The sequence below is a fragment of the Lipophrys pholis genome, assembly GCF_963383615.2.
Source record: "Lipophrys pholis genome assembly, chromosome: 10".
In the NCBI taxonomy this organism is placed as follows: Eukaryota; Metazoa; Chordata; class Actinopteri; order Blenniiformes; family Blenniidae; genus Lipophrys; species Lipophrys pholis.
The window spans coordinates 28,301,577-28,312,929 of NC_137640.1; the positions used below are offsets into that span (position 1 = coordinate 28,301,577).

Sequence of the window (11,353 nt, forward strand, 5' to 3'; positions counted from 1 at the left end):
GTGTGATCCACAGTCACAATTAGATGCCATGAAGCTGAACAAGCTCCATGCGGCGACAATGGCACCTGTCCCCAGCCACATCAAGATGAGAGAGGAGAAGGGAGAAGCCAGGCCCCACCAGAGAGCTCGGCGCACCTCCTCAGACGAGAACAGTCGGTCCAAGGCGTCCATCCCTGAGAACCGCATCACCACAATCCCAGAGCTCACAGAGTCTTTTGAAAGGAGAATATGCCTCAGCAATAAAAGGACTGCATCTCTGGTAAGTCAAACAAAAATCACTGTTTACACTTTTCCAAAGCTTCAGTCAGTCAGGCTTGGTGATGTCTGTCTTTCACTGCATGATGAAGCTTTTTTAAGATTACGGCGCACTTAGAGAGGATTAAAAAGACACATTACTCCTGTGTGCTGGTAGGCTCCTAGATAGATTTAAATAGCATGACATAACCCCACAGTCAACAACTCAGTCGGTCCATTGATACAAGCAGTGCATTCAGTAAACCACAGTGAAATTCTGACAAATAACGCTTCTGTCTAAAATATTTTGATGGTTTAAAAATAAGAAAGAAAAAAGTCTCTTGAATTGATCAAAATTAGCAATTTATGAGATTTTTTTTTTTTCCTCAACTCGATTTCTAACATTTATTTTGGATATGTAATAAAATGACAGTCAACAGTTCACGGGCATACAGAAAGAAAATGCCCTGATGACCTGTTTGTATTGATTTTTGACAATGACATTGTTTCATTCACAATCCAGCTCATTTTGGTATTTTATTGAGAAGAATTCCTGATGCCTTTTCTACACAGCTCAGCTGATAGAGCAGGTGATGTTTCAAGGTTGACAGTACAGTCCTTCATCCCACCTGAAGCGTCCTTGAATAAAACACCGAATGCCATTTGGAATATACTGAAGTTTGCATGTTGTCCCTGCCTGGGCTTTCTCCAGGTACTCTTAGACTTACTCCAAGTATAACAGTCTTCAACAAATGCTTGTGGAAAATGTAAGTTTTCTGGTACTTTGAGGTTGAAAGGCATTTGTTCCTCCACAATCCTAACAGAGAAATCATCCCTGTAATGCTTAGCCATGTCTGCAGGAGGAATGTCAGTGTGCTCACAGTTCATAGAAAGAAGGACATGGGTCCAAATCTCAGCCGGACCTTCCTGTGCAGGCCAGACTTGAAGTTTGCATGTTCTTCCTTTGTGTGAAGTGTGCATGGTGACGTGTTGCCATCCAAACCAGAACTAGATGACTGATATACCACCACGTTTTGACAACTGTACAGAAGTTGGATGGATGGAATATCACAGTTTGAAAGCACAAACGCTTCCTTGCAATCACATTAGTTCCATTATTATTGAAAAGCAAGATGGAAATTGCAGTTATTCTGGCTTTTGTCATATTTCCATCGTCCATCCAATGCAAAAGGACTTCCGTCAGAAGAAGTGACTCTTTTTTGTTGTTTTTGGCATCGCGTATCTAACTTTTTAAGTTTCTTCACCAGTTCTATTTATTTATTTTTTCTCGGTGGATTTTTTCATGCAATAGATTGCAAAAACTGTAGGTTTGTATGTATGTAAGTATGAACAACATGAAAATGCTTAAACTACTAATGATGATGATGATGACAATTTATGAGATGTTCAATTTTAGTTTTTTATTATCGAACTTTGAGTAACAATTTTTTATTGTTTCGTGTGTGTGTGTGTGTGTGTGTGTGTGCGTGCATGCATGCGTGTGTGTGCGTGTGCGTGTGCGTGCGTGCGTGCGTGCGTGCGTGTGTGTGTGTGTGTGTGCGTCTTCTTTACAGAACGATGGAGACAAATTCTGCCATATCTGTCACGAGGACATGCGTAAGACTGGAGGGGGAGTTCAGGAGCTCCAGTGTTCACACCGCTTCCACAAAGAAGTAAGACAACTTGTACTGGTCCGTCCCGCTGCATGTTTCATCCTGTCGTCGTGATAACTGAAATCCCAGCATGTCAGAAAGATCTGTGGTGCATGGAGGGAGCTCACAGCAGGACGTGCATGAAGTGCACTGATATGAGAACCAAACAGTCTCTGACCGCCTGTGACCCCTGGACTGCTCACTGACTGATTATCGTATCTCCGTCTGGTGGTGCTGAAGGTGGCTCGTAGGTTAGAGCTGTGTCGGCCTCGCAGCAGCAGTGAAGCAGCAGCGTGTCCGCTGAGGAGGTCCTCGGATGAGAGGAGGAACTCTGCAGATGGACCCATTTCCAGGGAGAGAGAGCAGCACACGCCCCGTCGCCAGCTTTCCCTGCGCAGACATCGCTGATATCACTCAGATAAAGGACCTGCAACAGCTCGCAAAACATCTGCATTTTGTCCTGAACTTTTTTCTGTGTGACAGTCAGCGGTTCAAACTTCCAGGGCCTTGACTCGTCCGCTTGATTTGATCCTGTAAACCTGCTTCATGCTTTGTCATTTCTAAGGTCATTCAACTCTTCCTTTTAGCTCAAAAGGCAAATATTAAAACAGTGTGTAAGGCAAGGCAAGGCAGATTTATTTATAGAGCACCATTCAAACATTCAAACAAGTCAATTGACAGTGCTTTACAAATAAATAAAAGAAATTAAAATACAGAAAAACTTTACAAAGACCTAAGAAATATATTAATAAAAGAAATACATTAACGCTTTAGAAGAAATGAAAGAATGCATTAAAACAAATAATGAAGAAAAGTAGAATAAATAAGGTAAGAGATGTATTAAGATAGATTTAATAAAGTAAGTAGATTCTATTTTTTATTCAAAAGCCTGTGTAAACGAGAATGTTTTAAGTCCTGATTTAAAAGAAGTGAGTGTGTCAGCAGTCTTCAGGTGTTCAGGAAGTTTGTCCCACAGGTGAGGAGGTAGGAACTAAAAGCTGCTTCACCTTGTTTCTTATGACTGTAGGAACAGTGAGTCAACCTCTTCCTGAGGACCTCAGAGGTCTGGAGCTTTGATCTTCTACAAGTCAATCTGAGATGATTTAGACTGAGACCATTCAAAGCTTTCTAGAGCGGAAGGACCATTCTGAAGTCAATCCTTTGATACACAGGCAGCCAGTGCAGAGGGTGGAGCAGGGGGGGGGTAATGTGCTCCACCCTCTTAGTGTTGGTGTAATGTGCTCCACCCTCTCTGTGTCGGTGAGGACTCTGGCTGTAATCCAAAAGCTGCAAATGTTTAAATATTTTTAGTGGATATATTTTTAGGATTATTTGTGTGTGTGTTTTAAGCTAATTATGTGTTTGTCTCCTTTACGTATATATTACTTTCACGTGAAATTTCCTGCTTACGTTACCTTGTACATGCTGGCAAAATGCTGAAATGGGTTTTACTTTACTATTGGCAAGTGCTGTGTGCCTCAATATAGTGCCACTTTAATATATTGTATACATAGAATATAGTCCATGATGGTAAAGCTGAAGAGAATGGGCAATATCTTTATATACATGCGTTGGATGGCTTAGAATATCACACAGGGAGAACATTTCTGACTCAGAGTATTTAAAATTCATTAAAACACAGCTGCAATACTTTGTGTGTTTCGTCAGCGTTGATGACAGTGTTGCTGTTGGTGCACCTTCTATTTATGGTCACTTCATGTCTCAAGACTTGTGGACAAACTTGATAAAGTGACTGTGTTGTGTTCAGTGTTAGTATTATGTGTTGTAACAAGCAGGATGAAGAGTCACGAAACATTAAAGAAAATAGATGTGTCATTTCAAATTGAGTTTGTTGAATTTTTGCGCTTAAAACTTTTTTAATCAAAACAAGGGTGAACAAATGGAGTGAAGGTCCGCTGACTTGGGGTTTGGCAGGTGCTCATTGTATGTTAGGATGTCGTACAACGTATTGTCAAGCATCACCGGGAAAATCTGGACGGGCAGAGATTTCATGTATTCAGCCTGTGTGACAAATACTGTCTGTAGATCTAATGGTGTTTTCTCAAAATGTCTTTCAGTGCATGGAGCTTTGGCTGTGGAAGAAACAGATGTGTCCCACATGCCGTGTCCACGTGTCTATGATAAAGCCCCTCTACTGGTCCTCGTCCCGCACCACCCTTCCATAGCGGTCCTGCACCTTCACCTTTAATGCCTGGCGATGCTAAAGTCTCTGCTCCTTCACCTCAGTCCTCCTGCATGAGCACCCTCTGAGGGAATCTGTCTGCGAAGGACCCTGAGAGAAAAACTGTGACTTGGTGGCGTCTCTCACAGCCTATTGCACAAGATTCAAGATTCAAGTGCAGTTTAATGTCAAGTGTTATGAGGGTTTTTTTGATGACTGAAAGCAGAAGAACGGTGTGCATTAATGGTAATGGTGCTGGGAAATCACTGCTGATGGTATCTAGGTATTTATGTTGTGTTATTTGGTGTTCCTGGTAATACCGAGGGATTACAACCATGTGGTACACCCCCCCAAAGAGAAGGTTTCCCAGAGTTTATTATTTATTTTTCATAGATTTATACTATTACAAACTGATTTGTGTGTTTAACACCTAGTTGAAACAGCACATAAGAGCATCGAAGTTGAAACGGTTCTCTGGGGACTCCATTTTCCTGCCACAGTCCCAAAAGGTTCATTGGTGAACCGAAATAACCCATAGTGGGAATGTAAGTGTGTGTCCTGCCCTCAACCATAGGGGGATGGGCTCCAGCCGTCCACTGCACGGAACAGGAAAGAGGCAGTATAGAGGATGGATGGATGGATGGATGGATGGATGGACGGATGGATGGACGGATGGATGGATGGATGGAAGTGACATATTGAATGTCAGCAGTAACATTAGATGACTCTCTGTCATTTCTGATCAAAATTGCCAACATTACTAGGTGAACAGATTCACTGCAAAAGGCCCTTGTTGTTTCTAGTCGGAGGCTCTTCATGGAACTGGCCTCTCCCCGAATGATTCCTGAATCATTAATACTTATATTTGTGTTCTCTGTCTAAAAAACTTGTGTTTTATGACAGAGAAGATTTTAGGGGCAGAGACAGATGATCACACAGGCAAATGATGGAAACTTGAAATAAACTGTGAAAGTGACTGAGTGCACTCACTTGACCCCTGTTTTTTATCATCTGTTACACTTCGAACACCTCCTCCTCCTCCTTCTCCTTCTCCTCCTCCTTCTCCTCCTCCTCCTCCTCCTCCTCCTCCTCCTCCTCCTCCTTCTCCTCCTCCTCCTCCTCCTCAACCTTTTGTTGACCTTTCAAACATCTCTGTTGAGTCTTGCTCTGCCAAAAAGCAAGTTAACATGCTGTAGGAGTGACACAGTCTGACTAAGTGTATAAATGTACTGTACCTTGTCCAAGTACATCCAATTTCTATTTCATGTCACTTTATTCTGTAGCAGCTGTCTTAGAAATTCAGCCAGGATATCTCTTCATTACTATTATTTAGCATCTAATAGTGATTCTGATCTTAATTCATTAAACAACAAACACAAATGTCGGCGCTCTTCAGTGACCCTGTTTGGATCCGTGACCAAAACAACACGATTGTGTGTGCAACACTGTGGAACAGATGAAGATCAATATGTCGTATTGAATAATTTGCTGGTGTGCCACATTGCAAAATCAATGATATTTTGCTTCTCAGGCTGGCCATGATCAACACACAACAAGCCAAAGGTTGCAGAAACCTCCACCATGGTGCAATTTGATGGGAAAATGCTGATGATTGCCAAAATAGCATAGCAGCAAATGCTTTTAATATGAAGAACTGGAGGAGATCTGTAGGTTCCTGGTGTTCTTTCTGCTCTGTAGATGAAGGATGATTTTATCTTCATGCAATAAAAATACAACTGAAGGAGGAGTATGAAGATAACAGGTTGTGAACCCTGCAGCCCTCCAGCAAATAGCCCCTGGACTCCCAGGCTGACTGTCACCTGCAGGGACGCTTCTAGACCCCCTGGGGGCCCGAGGCAAGAAGGACTATGGGGCCTCCCGGCCCCAGAATGATGATGAATAAAGTCCAGCACGACAGATTAGTAAAGAAATATGTAATTAAATAATTAACATATAAAATAAATAATAAATAACATAACTATCTAAACTGAGTGCAAACTTTACACACAATATATAAATGTCAGAAAAAGAAACAGAACTGAAATGTGCAAAATTTTAAGTGCGCTAAAAATGCAACCAAGCAAAAAGACAACAAAAACAAAAAACACAAAGACTCAACATTTGAGATGTGTATGGAATAATAGATGAACATTCATTGGCAGTAACAACTTTAATGCTTCATGTTAACATTTCTTTTAATATAAGATTTAGGCTCTAGCATCACTAATGTGACCCACCGCTGTGTATCGTGGTGAAGTCTTAAGAAGGAACATCCTGGGCTCCTCCCACCTTTCCCTTCACCTTCACTGAGTATGAGGTCTTGACCTTTTTGTATAATTAGATCCCAGAGTCAGTACATCACAATCAAGCAACTTTGTCTTCCTTGAGCAAATTTTGGAGTAAATAATTATAAAACAAAGTTTGATGTTCTCAGACTATCTGACAAGCAATCCAGGCCATGCTCTCTCTCTCTCTTGACGTGATTGGGTAAATCTGTGGACTCCCAGTGACACACAGTGCGCTTCACTCTTCGCTGATCTTTTACAATTTTATTTATCTGACCTCAACACACAATCTGTACAATCCTCTTCTCCTTTCCACACTTCAGGTTCCATGGTCTTACTCTGGGGGAAACTACTCAATCTCATGTTCACCACATGCAGAAGTTCCTTTGGAAACTTCTGCTTACATCTTTTATCCATCCATCCATTTTCGTCTGCTTATCCGTTTCCGGGTCACGGGGTGACAGTCTGAGCACTGCCACCCAGATCACAAAGCACCTGATAAAGAACCTTCCTGCAGGTGGTGAGCCCACGGGAAGGTGGCGCCCAGCGTGGGACACAAACCCACTACCCTGAGATTGTGAGTCTCATGCTCTACCAAGTGAGCTAGCTGGGGGACTTACACCTTTTATTATTATTGATAATGAGAATCTGAAATAAGACAAATACATACATTTTGCATTAAACCACAAATGAACATGTAGTCAGATAGCAGGAAAGCAGGCAACATTTGGATTTTTTTTTTTTACAAGAAATAAATAAAGGAGCAAAAAACTGCATGAACAGGTTTTACACCTAAAAAGATGATTTAAAAATATCCTGAGTGGAATAATTTGGGGAAAAGCCGCTTATAAAACCCCTGAGTTGCTTTGACATTGGGCCACTGCCCTTTAGAATAAACTGTAGTGATGCTGTCATGAGTTTCAAATCACATTTATCACCATGTAATCAAACAGGTGAGTCTTTCTCTAAAAACAAGTCACCTTGAGCAAAAGCTGATCTTTGACCCATATAACCAAACAAGAGCCATCTCCAGTTTCAGCTTCCCAAAGCTTCCTATGTGCTTGGCTCCCACGACAACAATGTTGTTGTCCACAGTCACTTGCCATCCCATGGCAAATTTACAATACTGTACAGAACCACCAGTCCATTCAACTTGGACATAGACCAACAGATCACTTTCTAGTAATATGAGTTATTGAATAGAAACAAAGTCTACTTTTGCAAATTGTCCATGAAAAATGACATTTATTTGTTTGACAGTAATGATAAATGACAACTGATACAACAGTACATTTTAGGATTTATGATTGCTCATATATTCAGATTTGATTCATGCGACATGCATGACAAAATGTGTTCTTACCTCAGGAAATATTGTAGTGCAACTTGAATCTAAACTTCTGCAAATACAGAAGAACAAGTCCGTAAAATGTGACTTTATTCAGTCCAATAATCGTTGACCAACACGGTCTTGTGAGTCAGCATCATTTTCAGCGTGTAGGTGTCTACCACGGCCTCCAGGGGGTGCTGTTGGCAGGACTCTTGTCTTGGAAGCAAGCGGTCATCTGCTGCACGGTGTCTGACTATGAGCCTCTGCTGTCCTGTTAAAACCCCCCGAGACGCCCACAAGTCGAGCACCAGCCACCCGGGGGAAGCCCACCTCTGAGGCAGCACACACACACACACACACACACACACACACACACACACACACACACACACACACACCACTTTTCCTATGTTGTGTTTTGAACTAAACAAAGATATGAATGCAGTTTTTATTGGTTTTGGGCTGCATGAGGTAACCAAAGATGGAATCACATTTCCATTTCAGTCCTGAGGATATTCACTCACCATATTTTTAATGCAGTAAACTATTGACATGAGGTTGAGCCTATTAGAAGCATCCATTGCATTTTCTCAGAGCTCTTAGGAACTCAGAAGTAAGAGGAATACGCAAATCAGTACTAGTAGAAATGTGTCTGACACCTCTGCTTTAGAGAGTTTGATTCAAATAATTCCAGTACAGTCCAGCAATGCTGAGAAAAATATTATTAAATTGAAGTAAAGATGCACAAAAAACACAAAAAACCCCACAAAAAAACAGTAATTAAATTCTACACTACCACCTTAAATGATCTGCATAGTGACAATTAATCTGATCTTGATTCTAGTCGTTTCTGCAGCTATTTATTGAAGATAACTTGCCTCAGTGGTGGTTTCACAAAGACTGATAAATGTTCTTTACTGTTGTGGATGTAATTACAGTGCCGTTCAAGACAAATGAACATCTTTAACAGTCTTATACATTTAGAAAATTAAGTCTTTACAGTGTTTGGCATTAAAGCCATGAAAACATGTAGAACAATGATCGATATCTACAACTATATATGCTGATGCCACATATTTCTAGATTCTGGCTCAGCACAGTGATGCATGGACTTTATAGAGTTGTTGCAGGATTTAGTTCCACTTTATTGTCCTGGGCTTCTCAGACCCTGAGGACTCCTCAGAGGAGTTGGCCTCTGCTGACGAGGAGCAGCAACCAACTTCTGCTGCGATGGACGAAGCCAGACCTCCGCCGAACCCACGCAGAAAGGTGAGGAGAACGAAGGTGATGGTGATGGAGACGGCGTTGAAGGCGGAGCCAAGAAGAAGGAGTGAGTGTCACCGGAGAGATGGTCTGCAAGTGTAACCACTGAGATATTTCACTCTGATCCCACCTTAATCTGTTCATATGATCTTGACCTCGGCTGGACGACAGCAGGCTGCTCCTGACTGGTTACAGCAGCATTCATCCTCCGTATCATAGTTATCCTCTGCTTGAACCTCTAAACCTCACTACCAGCAAAAAGCTCCTCGTTACCAACTACACAGGCTACCGCTGCAAAGTGGACAACATGGTCATCCAAGCTCTCACAGTGTGTTTGACCTTCATCTCCCAACTTGATATCTGAGGAACTTGTTCCAGTTATAAAAATGTTCTTCCTTTTCTTTTCCTCTGCAGTCTTGTAACAACAGGTCTGGATTCTCCTGCCAGTCTGTCATGAAATATATAATGAAGAAATAGGAAGTAATGATGAGTTTCTCATCAAGAAGACAAAGAAGAAACATTTGGAGAAGGGCACCATCAAACAGCTGAAGACGTTCACTCATTCAAACTGATGTTGCTGTAAGTGGCAACACTTCACCTCCCAACTCATCAACTCAAGAGTTTCCATTCCTCCTTCATTAAACTCAGTTTAATCCAGATTAGTCGATCCATAGATTTCACACTTTTTCCAAGAGAATGTGCTTCGCTTCATTCAGAAACCTTCGTCTATCCATTCATCTTTTGTGTTGCTTTGTTGAATCGGTCTGGGGATTGTGGGGGCTAAAGGCAGGGTGCACCCTGGGTAATCACCATCAACACACCAATTTAGAGGCAGCAGTTGTTCTTCAACTTGTGTCTTTGGAGGATCATTCTCTCTGATCTTTCTTTTCATTGTCTTGGGCTTTTCTATGTCTCTTCTTTCATTTTCTTCCACATTGATCCTCCATCCTCTGCCTGTTTCCTCCCGTCTTCTCCTCCATTGCTGTTCTCTCTATCTGACCACACCTCACTGGACTCCTTGTTTCTGCTTAATCCTGCATTTTGGTCTTGTTTGTTTGTTTGTTTGTTTGTTTGTGTGCTTGCTTGCCTACACCTCGGTGCCTCGTTTTCTGTTTTTTCTGTGTTGCTTGTTTTAACCCTCATTATCCTCACATTTCCTACCTCAAATTGCAGGAGCAGCTGAGCATGAGCCCGATTCAAGAGCTGCAGCTGGAGCCTCAGTCTGAGGGGCCTGAGTGCAGGAGGGGCCTGAGTGCAGGAGGGGCCTCAGGAGCTGGAGGTGCCTCAGAAGCTAAAGGGCCACCGGAGCCTCAACTACTGGAGGAGTTGGAGGTGCCTCAGCACCTGGAGCCTCAGCAACCAGAGAGGCCTCAGAAGCAGGGGAGCCCTCAGCAGCTGGAAGAGCCTCAGCACCTGGAGCGTCAGAAGCCGGAGGAGCTGATGGATGCTCAGCAGCTCCAGAGGCCAGGGTTGCCTCAGGAACCGGAGGAGCTGGAGAGGCCTCAGCAGTCAGAGAAGCTTCAGTGCTGGAGAACTCTCAGAGGCCAGAGGAGCCTCAGGGGCTGGAAGAGTCTCAACAACTGGAGGAGCCTCACCAGCTTGAGGAGCCGAAGCAAATGTTGGAGGGGCCGGAGCAGACAGAGGAGCCTCAGAAGCAGGAAGGGCCCCAGCTGCCTGAGAAGCTGGAAGTGCTTGGACTGCTCTCCAATAACTTCAAGAGACAGACGGGTGAAGCCCACAGTCGAAATCCTCTTTAAGACTTATTATCTAGAATGACATTGGCACAACCACAGTGTCTCAGGAAGCCTGCACACAGGCAGACTTCCCAGCTAGAAATACTTAGCAATTAGGTAGTAACTGGAACAAGACATTCGACCAAACTCGGTAACATACTCAGACACACAATAGTTGAATCTGGAGAGATTTTAAGATGGCTCAAATTCAGGACCAAAGCTGGATTTGGGGAAAGACACTTTGAATACCTGCAATGTTGTTGGACCTCTGTCACCCTGTGTGAAATTGTTGAAGAGCTGTTCAATATTTGGCCTTTAAAAAGTAAATTTCTCACTGTGTGGTTGTGTGTTTCAGACGCCTTCTCAGACCTGCAGTGCAGAGAGAGCAGAGTGTGCGTCTCAACAGATCCAGCTGCGCCCAACAGACCACATAACGTGGGAAAATGGCTGCAGAGCTTGAAATCCAGAGAGACCCCTTTTGGTTTAACCCATGGTACCCCTCCCCCCAAAACATAAATAAAGATTTTATTTTTTAAATGAATTACATTTTCACTTGTGGTCATTAAAAATGTCATCTGTGGCATCTGGACCAGTCGGGTGTGAGCGATCATAATTTGGATTGTTTTCTATTTTCAATATGCATTCAATTCTAACCTTCCTTTCACTCCTTTTCA

The 11,353-nt window shown here is 42.7% G+C and overlaps 1 protein-coding gene across 2 annotated transcripts in view; it reads left to right on the forward strand.

The window, feature by feature from the left end:
• Positions 1 to 5,816, forward strand: part of lnp1 (leukemia NUP98 fusion partner 1) — a 9,895-nt gene extending 4,079 nt beyond the window's left edge. Inside the window, exons 2-4 of one of the 2 annotated variants that reach the window (XM_080474221.1) lie at positions 14 to 259; positions 1,809 to 1,907; positions 2,127 to 3,721. In XM_080474221.1, coding sequence (XP_080330347.1) covers positions 14 to 259; positions 1,809 to 1,907; positions 2,127 to 2,294 — 513 coding nt within the window. In that variant the 3' untranslated portion in view covers positions 2,295 to 3,721. Of the gene's footprint in view, positions 1 to 13; positions 260 to 1,808; positions 1,908 to 2,126; positions 3,722 to 3,964 lie in introns of those variants that run through there. The other variant, XM_080474222.1, reaches the window with a different exon arrangement.
• The last annotated feature ends 5,537 nt before the right edge of the window (positions 5,817 to 11,353 follow it).